Source organism: Hetaerina americana, unplaced genomic scaffold (assembly GCF_022747635.1).
Source record: "Hetaerina americana unplaced genomic scaffold, ioHetAmer1.1.p SCAF_20, whole genome shotgun sequence".
NCBI lineage: Eukaryota > Metazoa > Arthropoda > Insecta > Odonata > Calopterygidae > Hetaerina > Hetaerina americana.
Genome location: NW_027286764.1, coordinates 421,625 through 442,926, shown reverse-complemented (window position 1 = coordinate 442,926; position 21,302 = coordinate 421,625). Strand labels below are relative to the sequence as shown.

The 21,302-nt window shown below is 39.0% G+C and overlaps 2 protein-coding genes across 2 annotated transcripts in view; one reads left to right on the top strand and one right to left on the bottom strand.

Moving 5' to 3' along the window:
- Positions 1-8,361, top strand: part of msl-3 (male-specific lethal 3) — a 65,553-nt gene extending 57,192 nt beyond the window's left edge. Inside the window, exons 10-11 of the mRNA XM_071586111.1 lie at positions 3,011-3,095; positions 8,153-8,361. Of these exons, the coding sequence (XP_071442212.1) occupies positions 3,011-3,095; positions 8,153-8,222 (155 nt within the window). The 3' untranslated portion in view covers positions 8,223-8,361. The remainder of the gene's footprint in view (positions 1-3,010; positions 3,096-8,152) is intronic.
- An 8,431-nt stretch (positions 8,362-16,792) lies between these two features.
- Mul1 (Mitochondrial E3 ubiquitin protein ligase 1) lies at positions 16,793-19,437 on the bottom strand. The gene is made up of 4 exons (XM_071586051.1): positions 19,216-19,437; positions 18,934-19,139; positions 18,524-18,854; positions 16,793-18,398 (listed from the first exon to the last, which is right to left on the bottom strand). Exons 1-4 carry the CDS (start codon positions 19,318-19,320, stop codon positions 17,922-17,924), a joined length of 1,119 nt encoding a protein of 372 aa, XP_071442152.1. The 5' UTR covers positions 19,321-19,437; the 3' UTR covers positions 16,793-17,921.
- Between the last annotated feature and the right edge of the window lie 1,865 nt (positions 19,438-21,302).

The window sequence follows — 21,302 nt, the reverse complement described above, 5'->3', positions numbered from 1 at the left end:
CCGACACAGCGGTGTTGGAATATTTTGAGATGTGGCGGAAAGGCGGACTTTTTGTGAGCTATGACCTACTGCGACAGGAAGCCAACCACAAAGCAAGATATTTGGGCATCCCTCGCATACAATACAGGCCAGTCTAGGGTGGGCAGAACAATTCACGTGACTGACATTACAGCGGCAAACATTGATTTGTCCGAAGCTCTCAGCGGACTTCAAACAGAAAATGGTGTCTTCCCAAAAAACTGTTCTGGATCTTTGAAAGGATGGGAATTTCATGCTGGAGTAGATGGCTAATATAGATGAGACGGCAATTTACTGAAATATGCTGCCAAACTACAAGGTTGAGAGAAAGGGGTTCAAAGAAGTTCCTCTGAAGACAACGGGGCATGAAAAACTAGGAATGACTATGATGTTGGCCGCTACATCTGACGATAGCAAGTTGCTGTCATTTCTTATCTTAAAAAGGCAAACAATCCTGAAAGGAGGGGTGTTCCCAATAGTTGTCATTGTTTTAGCCCAAGAAAAAGGCTGGATTGCAGATGAATTAATGATTGACTGGTTAAACACAGTCTGGGGATGCAGACCAGGTGCTCTTTTCTTCAATCAGCCCTCTATGCTTGTACTGAACTCTTTTGGGGCCATCATACTGATGCTGTGAAAGATAACATCAGTAGGATGACATTAGAGCTTATGGTTATTCCTACAAGAATGACATCCATTTGACAGCCAATGGATGTTGGCGTTTATAAGCCATTGAAGGACAGACTCCGAGAACAATACATTTCATGGTTGTCCGCACCTAAGCGTGAGTCAACGTCTACTGGAAAAATCAAATGAGCTTCTCCTAACCAAGTTGCACGATGGGTTTCTGCGGCTTGGAGAACCCTTTCTGAGGAAAACACAATGAAGACTTTCAACAAGTGCTGTATCATCAACAAGGTGGAGAGCAGGGATGATGACGTCCTTTGGGAGGAGAATTATGAAGATGATGATGTCTTTGCCAATGAGGATGATTAAAGTACATGTGTTTTCAATACCCATAGGTTGTAACTTGGTCTGTCCCTTTCTCCAGCTTCAGAACGTGCGTTTTCATTCACATTTTTTTCTGTTCACATGCTGAGTGAGAGCAAAGTGCTTCATCCAGTACTTCATGAGAAGAAGATGACGATTAAGGGGTTTACCTAACATTACATCGAAACAACTAATCAAAACAACCTAAACAATTGCATAACCTAGTACCAACTTTTCCGTTATTGTGCTTTTACTAAAGTTCTTTTTGCAATCAATTACTAAGATGTCTGTTTCATTTCTGTGATGCTTCATCGTTATAAACCCACATGTATACTGGCGCAGGGCGGCAACATCCGGGAGTAATACAGAGCAATTGCGTGGTTTGCATATGTCGTCTCTCGTCAGTTCTTAAATCTGGCCTTAGCCTGTAAATCCAAGATGCCTGCGAATCTAAGACGCAACCTGATATTTGAGGGGAAGAATAACTGAAAGAAGAATACTGTCTTGGATTTGAAGAATTATGATATTGCAATTCAGGGTAAACAGTTGGGAATAGTATTTTTGCATGCAGGTGGATTACAGCCTTTTAAGTAGTGCAAAATAATTTATGCACCACTTGAATTTCCCCACAATCTAAGGCCATACAATAGGAATATATTGTATGGCATGCGCCATGTAGATAAGATAGATAGATTTATTCACCATAAAACAATAAGTATTTGGTATCAGTGGCTAATTCTCCTCATTAAGTACAATGTTTTAGACAGCATACTGCAGACGCCAACTGAATGTTCACTCCCAGTTAACTTGTAGTCCCGTTGAAAGCCTAATAATTTTACAGGCTCATTCATGCCAAGAGGAATTTTGTCCATCCTAAATAAAGGTAAGGGTTTGAGTTTTCTCTGTGTTTAAGGATAGTTTGTTGGCAGAGAAACATGTTTGTGAGGAAAGGGAGATTTTCTCAGCAACATCTCTCACTTGCTGTAATTCTTTTCAATGTTTGTCAGACGTAGTGTCATCCACAGAACTTAGTTTCCCCGTTGGAATTTCTGGGTAAATCATAAATCATTATGAGGAATAAGCATAATACAGTTCCCTGGAGCACAACATTTGTTTTATAATGGAATTGAAAATATTTCACCATAATGTACATATTGTCTCCTATTCGCTAAGGATGATTTTGTCAGATGAAGAGGGGCTCCCACTGCACCAAGGCATTGTAACTTGATTATTAGGATATTTTGAGAAACACTATCAAATGATTTAATCAGATCACTTAGAGTTAGTTTAGTGTATTTCCATTCTTCAAAGGCATCAAGTGAGTTAATGATTACATTTTCTATTGCTAATGCAGTAGTTGATTTTCTAGGGAGAAAACCAAAGTGGGAGTGAGGGAATGAGTCATTGATTTCAAAATAGTTGCTTAATTGTGATTTCACTGCGGTCTCCAAGATTTTAGATGGCGTAGGTACCAATGACATAGGTTGAGAGCTTGGCATACTATCTTTGTCACCTTTTTTGTACACAAGAATTACTTTGCTATACTTTAAGAAAAATATATCAAACTTAAGACATTCATTTGAAACTATAGTCAATGGATGTGCAATACATTCACTAATTTCCTTTAATAAATTGTTAGAGAATCCATGTATGTGTCTACTATTTGAGCTTTTAAATGCCCTGACAGCTTTTCCAATATCATTCGGTAATATTAGTTTCCACTGAAATGTGGAGTGAGTTACTTTAAAATTTTTGATAAATGCGTTAAGGGAAATGCACCATTCAGATATATTTATGTGGCGAAGAATATTGTCTACGATTGGGATGAATAATTATTAAGTTCATCAGGTGATACAAATATTTTTATTGGATTGATGCTCTTCAGGATTTTTTTAAAAAGGTTTAGTCTCTCTCTATTAAAGAGAGAAGTAGAACAGTTTTTATTTCATTATTGACTTTAGGTTATTAGGTATTCTGAATAATATATTATTTCCATTTTCAGTTAAGCTGCCAGACCTCCTTCATGCATCAGGCATGCACGAGAAGAAGATGAAAATCCTCCTAGGATACCTCCACTCATTCCTTGAGTAAGTGGCCGCCGCTGTCTAAGGTCTCTTGAGTGTAGAGCACAAGAGCAGCAATCAAAGGTTGCGGAACCTAATAGTTGCTTGCAATTCTTTTGTAGAATAATACATTGGTAGATATGTGTGATATTTGGGTAATTGGGTGGTTTTGGAAATTATTTTTTTATAGCCACGATTGAACGGATGGGGATGTGTCTTGTAACAGTGATTTCCTGAATTAGCAATGTGATATCCCATAAGGAAATTTCAACATGCTGGAGAAAATTAAAAATATTAAGTGAAAGGGAAAGCATATCAATTCCCATTACTATGACACTTGTTGGTAGTGTGAAAGAGTGGAGAATGCAAGAAGACCATCAGAGGCCAAGGGATCTCTTGAAATCGTTAGAAAGCAAAATCGACTGCAGGAGCAAGACAGAAGAGGACCTAATCAGAGTAGTAACTTGGAATTTTAGGACAATGTTGAGGACAGGGAAATTAGAAAAGTGAAGCAAGAGATGGAGACTGGAAATATAGATATTTAAGGGCCATGTAGGGTGAGGATATCGGTGATTATGGAGCAATAGTTTTATAGATATATGCTGTAGAATGGAAGAGAGCCAGCAAGAGGAAGTGAAACTCTGGAGCAACTAGGTAGAAAGGAGCATAGTAGCAATAGAGCAGGTGAGTGATAGTGCTGTTAGTAGAAGTGAAAGCTGCACCAATGAAATAAGGTCATTAAGTGGATCTACGTGCCTCCTAGCAATCATGAGGTGGAAGAAGTTGATAGGATATACGATCAGTTGGAGGACATGATCGTGTTTGTTCCTGCAGGGAAGCATTTGATAGTGAAGGGGGATTGGAATGCGACAGTGGGCAAAGGCAGAGATGGCGATGAGGTGGGGGACTACGGTTTAGGTATGAGGAATGCCTACAGGAAGAAAGCAATTGAATTCTGCAGGAGATGGGGATTAGTCATCACCAACACTTGGTTTAGGCACCACAAAAGGCATAGGTACACGGGCAAATTGCTGGGGATTCGGAAAGGTATAGGTTAGACTCTGAGTAATTCACAGTTTCTTGGGAGTAGAATAAGATTTAGGTCAAAATTTTGTCATATTGAAATGTAAGTTGAGATTCAATGGGATAAAAGAGGGAAAACAGATGAAGAAATGGAATGTAGCGGCACAAACTGGGACAACCAGAGGGGAGATTTAGAAGGCAGTGAAATAATGTACGAGGAAGAACAGGAGACATGATCATAGAAAAAAAATGGGACTGTATAAAAAAAAGTATGAGGGTGAGCCCAAGTGTGAGAACTGTCATGATTTCAAGCTGAGCGTCCTAAAACAAAGGTTGAATACAGACTCAAGTGGGTGTGCGTAATTGTTGCGAGGGTTGGGGCACCAATAAATTGAATTTCATGAGAGTTAAGAAACAGACGGGAAGAGTTTTATTTTGCTCACTAGAATTACAACGTTCCATGTATGTTTTGAGAGGACAGCATCACCCAGCAATCTCTATGGATTTCATCCCCTTGTTGGGTCTGGGGCCCAAGCATACGTGCTCTTCTCTTGAATGTATTGGCTCAGCATGCTCACGTTTGGAAGAGGGGTGGCGGTGGCACTCACACCGAAGGGATGAAATGGTGGATATTAACTCACCCTGAGGCCTGCAGCCAGGATGGATTCGCTCGTGCTATTTACTCCTCTGGAAGTCTGATAATTACCTACTTTCCCTAATATCAGCATTTTGTCTGCCTGCCTCTTTCCCTCTGGTCATTGTCCACCAATGCTTGCATCGGTAGACCCCAAATGCCATGGCATCCATTGATCCCAAGTCAGAATAAAGATTCACGATTTTCCCATGTCTGCACGCCATTATCACCCCACATGGTACACCAATCTGTACTTTGCAGTCTGTATGGTATCAATCACTACAGGATAGACGAGTAATAATTTATGAGAGTAGAAAATTAAGAATGCAACCAAAAAGTTAGAAGGAGGGACAGAGAAATAAATTATAAACTGAGGCCAGATACTAATAGTGTGAAGGGAAGATGGAATTAAGGGATATGGAGATTTTACGCAAGGCAGAGAGAAATGGATGCATTGTTGAGGTTGGGTGAAAGAACTATCTAGGAGACGAGAAGGAAACATCTCTGAACATCATGTGGGCCTGGTTATGCACTGTGCCGACCCCATGCATGCAAATGGAGCATGGGCATGCCCTTGGTGAAGGTCACCCGTTCAACCTCCTCCTTGGCGCAACTTTGCTCAGGGATCAAGCAGGAAGTGTTGTATCAATGAGGCTCCATACCCTTGCCCACCTTCAACCCAAAGTGGCAAAGTGACCATTTCTCCAAATGCCACAAAGCACACACCCATTCCACTGACTTTCTCGTCCAATTAGCTGCCCTCGTACTGGCACAAGTCGCCATCACATTCAACAATGGTCGTTAGACCACAGGCACAGCAGTGGCACCTGCGTGGACCCAACTCACACCCACCTGTCTACGAATATACGGGCCACCTATGAAGAACAGAACTTCCACCCTGCTACTTCACACTTCCTCCTCTGACCCCACCTCCCCTCATCCCCTCTCCTCCTTCACTTCTTCTACTTCTGACCTCTTCCAAACACACATTCTCCTACCACTCGCGATCCACTCAAACCTTCCGCCCACATCAAACCCACAAGCAATGCCTATGCTTCAACAACTAACGCACACCAAATGAGTTTCCTTTCTCGGTCTATGGCCACCAAAGCTGCAGCCACTCATCTCCCCAACAGCATGCAATAGTACATTACATGACGCTCCCAAATATGCAGATACCTTGAAGCACTACTCTAAAAGGCACAGCCCCTCCCCCATCCTCGCATTACACTCCCAAGACCCAAAGGAATCCATCCGCTTTGAAACATTTAACTTGAGTGCCACATCCCTTCGCGGCACCCAAGATGTTATAAAATAATCACATTCTCATCTTAATAGTTGAGGGTTTGCCTCTTCTTTTGATATTAGTGCATTACGTCACTGTTGTAGATGGTATGTACGAAAAATTTGTGTGCCGAGAAGTTTAATTTTTGCAATGTCAAATCATTTTTTAATGGAATAATATCATAGAAATGTACATGCACCCATAAAATTTGCCAAGGGTTGACTCATATCCCTGTACCGTGGCACCAGTGTCACTGGCTAAGGAACTTGACCTTTCAATTTGAACATTGAACATAATGGTAAAATGCAGAATAATTATATAAAAATGTGCTGAGGCTTGTGATTAGTAAGTCATATATACATCAAGTTGAGATGAACTTCAAAGAAATATTGGGCCCTCTGCGGGGAGTAGTGCTCTGGGACTGAGCAGCTGAGCAGGAATTCCCGCTGAATGAAACGTTGAGGTGTGTATTGTATCCAAGTTTTGTGCACAGGTATACATTGAAACTCCTCAGGATTTTTATGGAAAAGTACCAAACCAGTCTCCAAATCGACCACATGACTGAATTTATTCTCTACTGAGGACACACGTGGCACGCATCCTTCCCAAAATATTTTCACGCTCAATTTGGCCTTAACTCACTTAACGAGCATCTTAACGCATGACGAGTAACAAAGAGAGGGGATTTCCGTCAGGAAATGGAGCTGGGTCTCATTGCAGAAAAATGGGAATATAGCCAAAAAAGGATTTTGAAAGCTGCTAAATGAATAGTTATTAGGAAATGACTTGGAAACTATCGAATATGGATAACTTTATTAGAAAGATAAATGAGAGAAAGAAATGGAAGAATGTAATAACAGAGTTAGGTAGAAGGAAGTGTAGAGAGCTAAATAATAATTTTTATTACAAAATTGAAACCACTTTATGTACCTTGTGATATGCCCGTGGCTTCATCTATTACACAAACTTTGATTTGTCAGTCACTCAAAGTCCTATTGTGGATTTTGCCAATCATTTTGGAGGAAGTCACTGCCACTGGATGTTCTGGCAGATCTTTATCAATTGTAAACAGTCACAAACATGGGAGTAGAGGTGAACTTCATCCAACTCTGCTTTAATCTCTTTCAGTGTTAAGCCTTAGAGTGTAACTTTTTTATCCTTTTTCAAATTAAAGTTTGTTGTGTCGACAAACTGTGAATATTTAACCACATGAAGGATGTAGCTGCAACTCAAATGGTAGTCAAAGTGAGAGATGTGGCTTACTAAAAGCAAACCTTTTCCAATACAATGATGCTGAGTGCCATCTCTTGTATTTTCTGAAGAGTGATTGAATGACCCACTCATTAATTACAGCCAAAGTAATATGTTCTCCTTGACCTAGAATTACCATGGCCATAAGGGCTCAGTCAACTTTGACCCCTAAGATTGATTCAGAACTTTGATTAGAAGGCTCCAATGGAAAGAAGTGAATGGGAACTTCATAATAACAAAACAAAGAAAGTATTTCAGAAGTGATAGCTGTAGGATGTCTGCAATGAACAATAATTTTACTAAAGTTCATATTCCCATGAAGTGTACATCTTTCTCGATTTCAAATACAAAATGCAAACTTGTGGACCAAGTAATCCTGGTAAGTAGGCAATGCAAATTTGTGTAATTATCAGTGAGGTATCAAAAGTAGTTTACTTGCAAAACTGATTTTGTGTCATGCATTTTCATTTAGACCAAATCAAAATTTATTTACTTCTAAGCTCAGTGAAATTCATTAAATTACTGGTGGTGAGTGTCATCATATTTTTACTCATACTTTCAATGAACACCATAAAATAATAATGCCATTGTGTTGACAATGAAGGCATTTTTAGTTTATAGATATGAGGATGTCAGCTGGCATCTAATAAATAATTTATCATACATTACTGTCTTGGCTCGATAGTCATTGTTATATCTTAATAATAATTATAAAATGTTTTCGGGGTAAACCTTGCCACGTGCACTAATTAGCTTTCACAAGCACATTGCGTATTTAGCCAAAAATTAAGAATAAGTTCAGTGCACTTTTGTGGCCAACTGATAACTTGGTGGTATTATGACTTGTCTCTTAAATGATGATCCTAAGTTGTATGCATCAATTTGCAGGTACTTGGAAGAGCACACAGATTGGTTTGGAGATCCACATTACAAAGAAAATCCATCACCAGCATTGTGATAATTTATTGTTTGAAAGTGTTCACCTTTTAACATTTTTTCTTTGGAGTATAAAGACATCCTAGTGATACCATATTATTCTGTGAATAATCTCAAAGATTTCTGAATAAAATTTATCTTTAGTGGTACTTTGCTTAATGAGCACCTCATTTAGCAAGTAATAAGCGTAGTGAGCAAAATTATTTTGACCAAAAATAAGACAACGAAATTTTCACTACTTAGGAGAAGGGTATGAAATGATAATGCACCTGCTACTTTTGTTTGTGTTTAGCACTCTTTCCTCAAACGTTTGAGTGTTGCTAGTTATCTTACATTTTTCCAAACTTGTGTTCAGACCTTATTTTTGGTTAATTTTAAAAATGTCTCCATTTAAAAAGCCACAAGAAGACAGCCAGAAGACAAAAATAACAAATGAAAAGTAAAATAGTTGAAAAGTGAAAACTAGGTATGATGGTGACTAATCTAGCTCGCTACTGCAAGCGGTAGATATTAACAATTCACACTATTCTCAAGGATAAAATTAAGGAGATATATGCTTCAAAGAGTCACAAAAATATCTACACAATGGTTACGTATTCCCAACGATGTTGAAAGGTTGCTCCTCATGGATAAATGAAAAGTAATTGCAATATGACTATTGCAAAATCAATGAAATGCCAATATATTTTTTAATAATCCACTCGTACACTTAGGATATTGGAGTAAGCAACTTCTGAACCATTTTGTCTAATCCTTATTCTTCTCATTGAATTTTTACTTGCAATAATGTTGCAGCAAGAGAAATTAGATATTTGTTTAGTTAATAAACAAACTACTGGTTAAATTGAAATCATTGCAAAATGGCAATGGTCTGGATGATGGTGCTTAATTTGTATCCTTCTCCCATAATGAAACCAAATTGGTGCTCGGGTGCCTACTATGGCAGGAGTCTGCGGCTGACGCAAAGAAGACTGATGAAGTGACTTTGGATGCGGAGGGGAAGGAGGAGGAGGATGAAGATTGTGGCGCCAACGAGGGCAAGGGGGAAGGGGAGGAGGAGAGGGGAGAGGAGGAGGACAAGGAGGGGGTGGAGGAGGAGGAGGAAGGGGAGGACAAGGTGAGGAAGAGCCCCCACACGGCGGCACGTTCACTTTCCCTTTTGACTGCGGAACACCCACATCTTGTCTCCTCTGTCAGGGACCGGCTTAGCTTCAAGATTTGATGCACAAATCAGTTAAATGGTTGTTAATTCAAGGTGTAGAAATCCAATTTTCCCCCCTCTTAGAATGACCCAGATGGTCCACGAGCCCCTAGGGATCCTGATTATCTTATGGCCTGTCATTGGGAGTGCCCCAGGGGCTGGACCACCTGGGAGAGCACCTATACTCAAGGGGTGGGGCTTTAATCCAAAACTGTGAGATTAAAAGGCGGGTGCGTTGCCCTCCCCTCTAACCTGCCCAATGATCCAAATGTCGTCATCCCAGTCCATTAGTATGTGCTTTATCAAAACATCCATCCTATCCAATTTCAAGTAAGTGCAATTTGAGGTAAGTGTTCATTGTAATGTCAATTATTTTGGTGAGTCTCATTTCGTCTCCTTCCTTATCAAGCATATATTTCACAAAATGAGAACTAAATTGCAAAACCAACACCAACTGAAGTAAAATTATGACGTTTCATGTGTTTCTCCATCAGCTCATCTTTTGTGTGAGCTTGGATTGCAGATTGATGTGTGTCCATAACATTTGTCTGCCAATGAAATGTTGGTGATAATTTATGTTCTCTTCTCCTCTGAAGCATAAGTTCAGTCTCAACATAAAGAACACTAGGCACTACCCTACTTTTCCTATCACCATACAGTTCTCCTTGATATTTACTGAACGCATCCTTAATAAGAAACCCCCGATCCCAATGCCCTAATTGTTCTGATTTCAATGGAGGAAACCTGGCTCTAAAAGGTCTACCGAGCATCAAATCACCTGGAAGTGTACCAGAAGTAGATGTGATAATAGAAAGCATAGTTGTCAGCTTTTCTTCCGAGTTACTCTCGCCAATCTGAGCAATTGGCAATCTTTAAAGAATCTGTGCCCCATGTTAACTACTAACATTTTGAATGTTGTTATCCTTGAAGAAAATGTTGTTGTCTGAAACAAGGACAAGAAGTACATCTACTGAAATAGTTTTAAAAAACCATTAAATTAATGACCAGATGGAAGTGAACTTAGGAAATTCATTGCAATGTAATCTAGGGCCTTGTCAGGCAATTAAGTTCAACGTATATACAGACTCTGGGTGAAGGCTTGGATATGAATTTAAAATCTCGCAGACATCAAAAGTCAACTCTTATCAAGTTTGAAGTTACAACTGCAGACATGTGAACTGATTTATGAACTTGATGCGGGACTGTTGGCTAACTATAGACGTTTTCCTAGCTGCTCACTTTCAGATTGATTTAGTAGCATTCACTGCGTAGTATGGTTCTTTTCAAATTAGACAATGGAAATCATTGTTAATGAATCCAAATATACAATCACCATGACCTTCCTAGCTGAAGGAACACTCCTTGCATTCTTTGGTGCGGCCCCCTTTGATGGTGGTGACCTTGCTTGTACTGTTCCTTGGTTTCAGGCAGTGCATCTTCTTTTGCCCACATGGACTAAATGATGCCTGAAGTAGTGTGGATTTAGATGACACAACCGCAAACTGGCCTGTGTGCATGGCACATGGTTTCAATTAGATTAACTGAACTGGCTGAAACTTGGTATATGCCCTTTCAAGAGATTTGCCTCCTTAAAATGGCTTCAGTGCACAGCAGTGGTGCCATTTATTCGACTTTTCGCACACTCCTCAAAATTTCCACCCCAATTTGGTAGCAAATGTGATGTCTCCAATTACCAGACTCAATTTTGAAATATATTAATGGTCTTGGTATTCTCTTGAACTGCAATTAAAATCCACTGAGTGGAGATTTTTCAAATTTGAGAACAGACGTTGAATTTGTTGACAATTTGGCAAATACAATTGAGTTAAAGTGTGGCATGAATGCTGCTAATTATCAAGTCTTTGAATCTCATTCAAACCTCAAAGCAAAAATGTTGGAAACTGGAATGAGAAATCAAAAAATTGGCATCCGCTGCCAATGTTTCAACTATCAACTCCATGATTATTTGTACTTTACAAAGAAAATTTACAATATTAGTATATTTTCATGCAAAGTATAGTGGTGAATGCAATGATTGATGAAATTATATCGTGGCCTCACTATTAGTCATGCGTTGACTGAAAACAGAGGGCAGTTGGTGTAATCTTATGCATTTTAAAATTTGATTAATATGGTTTAAACAGGCTTATAGTATCCACTTGTCTTTATGCTCAATTTTCAAGATGCATTTAACAAAAGATGAAATGACCTATTTTATGCATATGTCATTTGATCAAGGTGTGGAAATATTATTTTTAATATACCTAAATCTGGGAGAAAGATATGACCCTTAAAATTTCACATTTTTTTTTGTTTTTTGCTAAATTTCTCAGTTTTTGAACTTTCTTCTTGAATAAAAAGAAAATTATTTATAAAATTGTTATTTTTTATAAGGTAATAGTTTATTTTGTATATTGCATTATTCATTAAATTCACAGTTGTACGAAGGTAGTCAGTAAAGTTCTTGGTCTGATAAATTCAAAGAAACTGCGGGAGATACCACAACAGTAACTTTTAACAAGTCATCTGCTAATATGCATTTCAGAGTGTAAAAATCATTCACCTTGCCCGGTCAAGGCAAACGATTTTTACTCTCTGAAATTGTTGCATTTTGGTCTGATGATGAAAATGACAATTTATGCTTTCGAAAAGTTTTATTTTTCAACATAATTGCCTTCAATATTGCTGAAATTTTATCTGTTGATGTTTCAGAGCCATTGTTGTGTCTCTATGTTGTTCTTTAGGAATGTGTGCAAAGTGCTCGTCTACAGCCATACTTTTTGGGCATTGACCTCATGAAAAACGGTTTTTTCCTCTGCAAGCCTGGTCTACTTGAATGGAGAATTTTTGTGTCCAATTTTGTTTGAAGATTAGAGTAGTAATCCCCAGTTATCGTATGACCTTTCTCGAGATAGTCCATCAACAAAATTCATTTTCAATCCCAAAAAATGGATGCCATGACCTTAACCTGCCAATGGCCCTAACCTGTCTTTGCCTTCTTCGTAGCTGAAGAAGCAGCCTCTGTGTAATGCATGGAGGAGGCTGGTACTGAATCCAAGGTTTCATCCATTGTCACCTGTTGTTGCAGAGAATCAGTCGTGTTTTTGTTAAAGTATGCCTAGCAGTTTGAAACGTGTCATTCGAATGCATTTTTGATCCCAAGTGAGCAAGAGTGGCATACACATCTTGCACAAAGCTTTGTCATGTGCAATATCCTGTGCAAAATGTAACCAATGAGTTCTTTTGACATCCCTGCAGTGTTAGCTCTATCACGTGGCTTCGTACGCCAATCTTCCAAAATCAAATCGTGCACTTTTTCGATGATTTCCTGGGTGGTTACACTTTTCAGATGTCCTTTTTGTGGGTGATCATCTTGGAGTATTTCATGGCCATGTTTAAACTCGGGCACCCATTTCTTAATGGTGGAAATTGAAAGAGAAGAGCCCCCATGCAATCCTCAAATTCATTCCAGTCAGCACTAAACCTTCTTTTACGAAGAATTTTATCACTGCACTTTTCCATTTCTAACAATGGACTCCAAAGGCTGCCCAAAGTGAACTGTCGAATGGAATGGCGTGCAATTTTGCATGGCGTCCACCCGCAGTATTTTCCTATGTGATAGCCAAAAATCATGCGAATAGTGATGCCATCTATGGGTGAGGAAGTGACGAGAAAATCTACGGAGCAGTTACATATTCTTTACAAAGTTGAGAGATTGCTTCTCGTATGGATAAATGTAAAGCAATTGCAATGCAGCACCATTAACAAGAATATTATTTGTGAGAATGCAAAGTGATTTTTGTCAACCACGTGAAGAAGATGCAAGGATCATCAATGACTGAAGATGAAGTATAAAATGGAAGGTGTGCATAGTTTGAGAAGTTAAAGAAAAGAGGCGTCAACCACAGTGTTTGAGGGGTATGGTGAAAAAGCAAGCTCTGAGTCAAAGGCAGCTGAGAACTACATCAGCAACTTCGGGAAGCTCGTGGATTCCGAGCGTTATCTGCCGAAGCGAGCGAAAGGTTTTGTGACGAGATTGGTATCTTCTGGGGAAAATGTCAAAGTGGACTTAGATGCACTTAACTGTTTAGGAGATTGCATTGCCTAGCCATAAGCCAATGAAAGGCCATATGACACTGCTATTTTGTGTCAATGCAGGCTGCAATTTGAAACGTGTCTTCGAAGAAGGGTAAAATCCAGAAGGTGAAACTAATTGTGATGTGGAGTTCATGCAAAACTTGCATTGTATCATGTGTACAAGGTATCACCCCAATAAGGCAGTCGCTATTTGCACTAGAAATTTTTTTAATGATAATTCTTGATTGACATTTTTGCAAAATTTTTAAGCATCGGCAAAATTAATATCTATTAGACAGCTTTCTAGTGAAATAGAATTAGGATTGCATAATAATAAACTAATTAATTTGATTCCTTTGTTTTCTAAAAATCGAATTTGCATTTCAGGTTGGTTCATTCCATGAAATAAGAAAAGATTAAGATGATCCACAATCCTATGCATTGTATTTATAATATTCTTTGAATAAGCCTAGTACGCACTTTTTTGGCATGTCATATTCTACATTAAGTTACATAGTACGGTGCATAGGAAAAAGTCGTTTTGCTTAAAAGAGTTTTTTGCTATACAAGTAAGATTCCAAAACAAATTCTGCTCATTGTGTGAGGTTCCAGTGTATCCTTTTTTTTGTTATTTCTATATCTCCATCATAGAAAACTTGTATCAGGAATATTTGCTTTAAAAACGGCTGGGCCCATCAATGCTTTCTGTATTGTGTGCTAGAAAAAAATAGGAAAATATCTGAAAAATAACCATAAATTTTCACCTGTCCTTAAAGTTATACCCATTCATCTGAATGCAATATATTAAAAAGCTAAATAAGTTGGTCCTATTTGGTTGTAGGGATGCATGCTATGTGTGCATAAATGCATTCATTCTCTTAAAGGTGAGCTAGGCAAGAATTTTACAGAGTAAATATGGAGGAAATGGTGAAGGAGGACTCCAGGGAGGAATGAAAATTATTGAGGAACTGTTCAAATTAGATTTGATGATGGTCAAGCATTTTGTCTTCGAAGGGTTTGCGATCATTGCCGAGTGCCTCACAAATCAGTGTACGTGGGTCGTTCAATAAGGCCTTGGGGAAAAATATGAAAACGATTTTGGGTAGATGTTTTAACTTTTATACGTAATCCTTCTAGCTCAATACTCCTTTCCCAGCGTTTCTCCAACTTGCATTTGGGAAAGAAGCTTTCATAAATGGAAGGGGTTGGTGATACGGACCTAAATAAAGATGTAAACAAGAGACCATTGAGGTGGCGTAGTTTTTATGGCTCAAGAAGTTTGGTAAAAAATAAGCCTGAGGAAGCTTTTAAGAACTGGGCATAAGAAACATTGGAAAGAGTAAAATGGGCAGAAAAACATAAGTGCATGGAATAGGTAAAGATGAGGCTGTTGAAGAAATGCACAGAAGGTAGGAAGTGTAGACGCAGGTCATATTGTGAGCGGTGATTAAGGGAAAAATTATAATGGAGAAGCAGGGTATTAAAAGAATATTTATTGGATGGAATGAAGAGAGGCAGGAAATTCGTGGTGTCAAAGAATTGTTTATTGTAGTGGCAGGTGTTCATTACCATAACCATTGCCAAACTTGGAAGTAAAATAATGGTAAAAACCTTTCTTAGCAGGTTGACCAGTATTATCCATATTAAAAGATTTCGTTCTTTTTCAAAGACTTAATTTTATGATACAATGTATTTCACTGACTTATGGCATCATCAGGTACAAATTTCCTTTATGTAGTCCTGGGATATTTATGCTTAGGACAAGGGGTCAAGCTATGGTTTGGGGGTGAGGAAGGGTGGGATATTGAAGGTGGGGGTTGGAGTTATTAAGGTAAGAGAAGAGGCGGTTGTACCATGGCTATGATTTGGCACGAGGGTAAGGTGGAGGAGTGTGCAGGTGATCCCCAGATGTGGGGAAGGGTTGGTTGTTGTTTTTCCCCTCAAGGCTAGTTTCTTGGAAAGGAATGGAGAGATTTTTGGGCACAAATGGACGTGTTGGGGTCTACCAAGGGCTTTCGAATTTTGATTTGCTCTAGTAGGTCCAATTGTAATCCTTTAGGGAGGATGTGCAGTATTTCGCGAATAAATTGCTCCTGTAATTGTATTCTCTCTTGCAAAGAGGGAGTTGGAATTCTGGTTTTTGTGGCAACTAGCATGGTCTTTGGCTCATGTCTTGAAATTTCTCCCTGATAGAGACAGTCTGACCAAAACAAGAGATGCTTGCTACCATTACATTTCAGTTTATAAATACCTGATTTGAGAAGTACTTCCAGTTGTCTCTGCCATTAGCTTTGAGTGTGGAGAGAGTAAAGAGTGGGCGAAAGGGTGCTTTGAGTGAGGTGATTGGAGATATTTCCCAGAAATGGGATTGGGCACAGCTTGAAGTTATTCGATTCCGCGGGCTGAGCAGAGTTAATGCTATTTATGGCAATAGATTTTTCCAAAGTGTTTTTTTATCTAGGATTGGGTTGTGCCCATTGTTGATGGCTATAATAATAATACCTAAATTTTATATCGAAATTTTTGTGGGAGAGAGTTATGTGCAGTGAGGCATGTTTGTGAGAAAAATGGTGGGTTAAACCATTGAGAATTATGTAATATATACAGGTGGATTTTATGTAAATTGAGAGGTGTCTCTTTTCCCTTACGATGTTTGACAAAGGGAGGAGGTTAATTGAGCAGTTGACATTTATTTCCATGGAGAATGAAGCATTCACTTGGAATACATTGAGGTAATTAAGGAAGCAGTCTAACTGGCAGTTTGTCCCTGACCACAGGAAAAGAATGTCATCAACATAATAGAATCTCCACTCCACATTTTTTGTGTTGATTGCATATCTTTGCTTAAGGTTCCAAAATGGACCCTCTCAAGCAAAATGAGATAAGAAGGCACTGGCAGACTCCAGCATGACCCTCTGTAGCGAACAATTTACCTACAACCCCCTCCATTCCTCTCTGAGAAACTAACCTGGAGGGGAAAAACAAAAACCGATGCAAACCTGATCACCACCCCTTTTCCCACTGTCCGAAGAATCTCACATATCCCAGGGCATTATAAGAAGGAAATTTGTACCTGTTGATGCCGCATGTCCATGAAATGCGTTTTATCTAAAAATAAAGTCATTGGAGAAATACTAAATCTTTTATATGGATATCAAATACTTCCATGAAGCAAAGCTAGTAACTGCAGATTACCATTACCCTATTTTCAGAGATAACCTAGGTGTCTGTACCATGGTCCTATATCTAGGACAAATGAAGGCTATTGCTATCGATATCATGCAACAATATTTTTAGGAATCAGTACCATTTGATGAGAGGTCGGTGGTATTTTTATTATTATTGATAGTCTTCCATTTCAAATAAGTTTTGAATAGACATATAATAAACTATCCCCATCTACGTCATATTCTAATATGAAGCTTGCTGACCATGTAAATCCTCTCTGCATTCCTTCCAACTCTCCTCTATCTTTCCTAGTTAAATAAGAATTTTCATGCCACCATTTTCTTGACATATTCTTCATTATTCTTGACATATTTTATGTTCCTACTATTTGATATTGTTCTCATATTTCTGCACAGTGCTTGCCTTCTCTCTCACTTTCATCCTGTTTGGCCCCCACTCCAGTTCCTTATTTATTGGCTGGTACCTAATTAATCCATTCTGTGTTTGAATCCTTCTATTTCCTTCATTCAGCCATCATCCAAATCATCAGTAATCCACCATTGTCTTGAATTACACAAACAATATTTTACTGTAAGTAACAGACAGTAATTATGCTCCTTTTTTATACAATGCAATGACTTTTACTCCATAAAATTTCACTTTGTGCTAATCAGATATTATTTTGCATCCCAGCAAAAAAAATAACCTAATTTGGAACACACACCTATTTCTTATCAATTGACTATTGAACCAAATTGGTTTTGAGGCACTTAACATTTAAAAAATGTCCACATATGTTGTTTTAGCCTAATTATCATCCTTACTTTACTTTTCCAGCTTCCAGGACAATTTTGCAATTATCCAGATAAAACTGAACTTATCTCTGGAGCAAAAAAACTATGACTCGCTAATTTTGTTGCAAGGGTAAGATTAGTTATGTAAAAATTAACAGCATTAAGTCAGAGGGCAAGCCGATGTACCTACTGTAGCCCAGAATCAGATTGATTTTGGGGGAGAAATGGAGGAAGCTGTGAACAGCAGTAGGATATCTAACAATCCAAAAATGCTTCTAAGTTAAACACCTTTATAATCACCCAGTTATGCCTGACTTGCACATGTCTCTCTGGCGAAAGAATTCTGACCAATATGGAATTCAATATTTTCAGAACTATCAGGAATTATTACTGCAAAAAGACACTACTATCAGCATGGGTATTCCTACCAAGGCAGTATAATTTATTGTACATGCATTATTAATATGTAACACAATTCTACTTAAGCGATATATGCTACACTAACATTTTCCACATCTGCTCTACAAACTGGGCACTTGCTGTTAATCGAGTCAAAACAGTCTTCACAAAGGCAGACATGACCACAGGGCATGAGGATTATCTCCTTTGGGTTTTCTCGGCAAACAACACAAAGCTGTGCGTCATCAAGTTCATCGCTCTTGTCCCTGCGAGAGCCGTCGGTCGTCCTCGCCACCCTTCTCCTCTGCCTCCGCTCAAACTCTCTCTTTCTCTTCCTCTCCTCCTGCTCCAATTTCTTCCTTTTGGCGCGAACCCACTTGAATGCTACCCAACAGCTGATCACGACTCCTGAGAGTCCCAGCACCGCTGTTACCCACCCAAATGCCTTCCTTTTGCCCTCCAATCGAGTTACCAAGGACGGAAGAGGCAAGTGGCTAATAATCAGAGGCAGTCCACTTCTGTTGTTGGGCTGATGCAACCGCAGCGACGGCTCGTTTACCTTGAAATTATTGACAAATGATTGCACATGTAAAAGCTTATTCACATTGTGTCTACAGAGCTTTTTAAACTTTCTGAAGACAAAAATTATGCCCGAGAAGTATCCTTGGGAGAGGGGATATTTACCAGGTATTTTATATCGTCAAAATTGTTCGACAATCTCGAACCGTCAGTATTCAGAGAGATTTCACCGGCACCAGTGACAATAGCGCCTTCCTTCAACATTTCTTCAGTCGTTTGTATTCCACGCCTTCTTATTCCAGTGAAATAGCCCCATACATGCTCAACGATGCCGGAACATTCAGTGGGTTGAAACCTATCGGCGATTGTCGTTAACTCTAGCATTTCCGCATGAGTGGCTGCATCAAGCACCTCGATTTTCGTATCCTCTGATTTTCCCATAAGAACGAATGGCACAGAATTATTCGTTTCCTGTATAATGCGCTTGTTTTCGCTCCTAGAGATAAATGAAGAATAGCATTAAACATCAGGAAGTAAATTTTGAATTGTCTTTACATAGTGATTGCAACACTCACCAAAATCCGTGGGCACCTTTCGACACAACATGTTCTCTAAATGTTATTTTCTGAATGACACCTGTAACACCGTCAGCGCTACTGCTGTCGATTGGGGGACCGATCGCCTTCACTTGCCCTCGCACAACTGCATATGGTATTTTTTTATTTGTGTGAAGAAGTACTGCTTTCTCTAGCTTTGGCCCTATTTCGTAAACTGGAGCACACTAAATTCAGAGAAGGCAAAGGTATAGCATGATAAGGATGTTCAAGTTTGAGTGACTTCCACTGCTATATATTTACCTTGAGTTCATTGACGACACGTTTATTTTTCAAATATTGTTTCAAGCAGACGAAAAATACAAGCCCATCAATGCTCAAAGCCACAATTTCGCCCAAATAATCCATCTTAAAATATAAATCTAAATTCCACCTCACATCAACAGTCACGAAGAAAACAAATGCGTAATGAAATAGATTTGGCGAGTCGACGACGACATGCTTTGCTGTTTTTTAAGCGGCTTTGTATTTCAGGTCGCCTAGTTGGGCTTATGCTCTGTGCGAGTCGATCAGCTGGCTGGTCTTTATAACGGTGGGCCGAGTGATTCAATTTACTGACTCGAGTCAATTGGATCGCTTCACCTCAATGACTCTTTCACTTGAAAATGTTGCGGAGAACTGCGGGTTGCACACTATACAAATAATAGGCAGCGAATAGATTTAGTAGGAATAACCGAGGCCGCTTGACCCATAATCGGACCTATACATTATAATTTTTACGGTGACGGAAAATTAAGATATTTAAGGCATACTTTTAATCATTCTTCAGAAAGATTAATTATTCACCAGCTAATCTGTACAATGCTGTAAAAGAGTAAAACAAACTTATGGTGCCAAAATCGCAATATATAACTACTACTTGAAAACTTCGTAAGCATAATTTCTTCATTGATTGATCATGTATCACGCTGTAATGCTTTCAAATCAAGAAGAACCATTAAATATAAACTTCACGCATCCTCTTACACAAGGACCCACACAATTTCAGCACTTTCAACCTATTAGTATGACCTAATCAGCTCGAGTAACAGTGATAAATTAGCTTTGCAACCAGAGTTGGTATCCGTTGCTTTTCTCTAATTCACTGGAGTACTATAACAGGCGAATCGTGTGTGGCACCCGTTCGAAATTCATAGGAATTAGGTAAGGTGGTCACGATATATGTATACCCCGCTAGGGTGTGTGGCAGGGAGTGAATACACACCAGAATTACTTTACCCGAACATGACCCTACCGCGGTTGAACAATGTTATAATGTCCCCTATCATTTGTGGAAAAATGACAGCTTACATCTATCCGCCCCACACTTAATTTCTCTAATTTTATTAGCATGATCTCTCCAACCGCAGCACGATGGGGGTAGTAATACATTTTCAAAATCATGGCTAAAGAGACGTCATTCCAATTTATGCAAGAGATTTAATTTGTAATTTAACCTTTATCCCGTTAGCGATTCACATCCTAGCTGCTCTAATATTTTGGATACGCTAGTAAGTTTATCATAATAACGCTTTACCAATCTAGCTACTCTTCACTGCGCGCGACCCTATTTGGTAATCAATCCGACTTCGTGAGGATCCCATATACCTACTTGCAGCATATTCTAAATGATGCCTAACCAGCGAAAGATAACATTTCTCTTTGGCCGTTTCATCTCATTTATCAAGTACTAAATTTAATAAATCCCAATTTTTTGTTAGCTTGTCCGCATATTCCCCGTATGTGTTTCACACAGGAAAGATCGTGGGTGAGCATTATACATTAATTTACTGGGAATGAACTTGTTGACTGCTCAGCGCGTGATCTGGGGGAAGTGATTCCACGTATCCTCAGTATTTCGGTGATTACTACCTTTCTTACCACTATCTAATTGATTATGTAGCACGTACCTAAGGCCATTGTAGTCCCCTTCTTTAAACAGGTAAATTTTCCTCTTAGGCTTCTCATTTCGGACCCCATGACAGCTTAACATTTACCCAGCCCAGTGGTCACTAATTCCTCTAATAGTTTCTATAGTTAAGACTTTCGCAAATAAATAATAAATCCGGAATATTATTGCCCCTAGTTGGTGAAGTGACAAGTTGATTCAATGAGCTCAACGTAAAAGAATTCAATAGAGATTCGCAGATATCTTTGTCTTTACTGCTCGCTTTAAAATTATATGTGCTCCAGTCAATAGCAGGGACATTTGAAATGTCCACCGATTATACTATCGCGATCATGGTGTTGGGATAAAAAACCTTTGATTCACTGATCTTCTCTGTCGACTGGCTGTCTGTAAAATGCGCATGCATAAATTCTTTTGGATTGTGGACTTTTAATTGTGCACC

What these genes read in the sequence shown, in the direction of transcription:
- Mul1 (XM_071586051.1), bottom strand. Translation starts at nt 19,320, where the DNA reads ATGGATTATTTGGGCGAAATTGTGGCTTTGAGCATTGATGGGCTTGTA. An exon ending in GTGTCGTCAATGAACTCAAG is followed by an intron (nt 19,140 to 19,215) that starts GTAAATATATAG and finishes CTCTGAATTTAG; the next exon opens with TGTGCTCCAGTTTACGAAAT. An exon ending in AAAGGTGCCCACGGATTTTG is followed by an intron (nt 18,855 to 18,933) that starts GTGAGTGTTGCA and finishes ATTTATCTCTAG; the next exon opens with GAGCGAAAACAAGCGCATTA.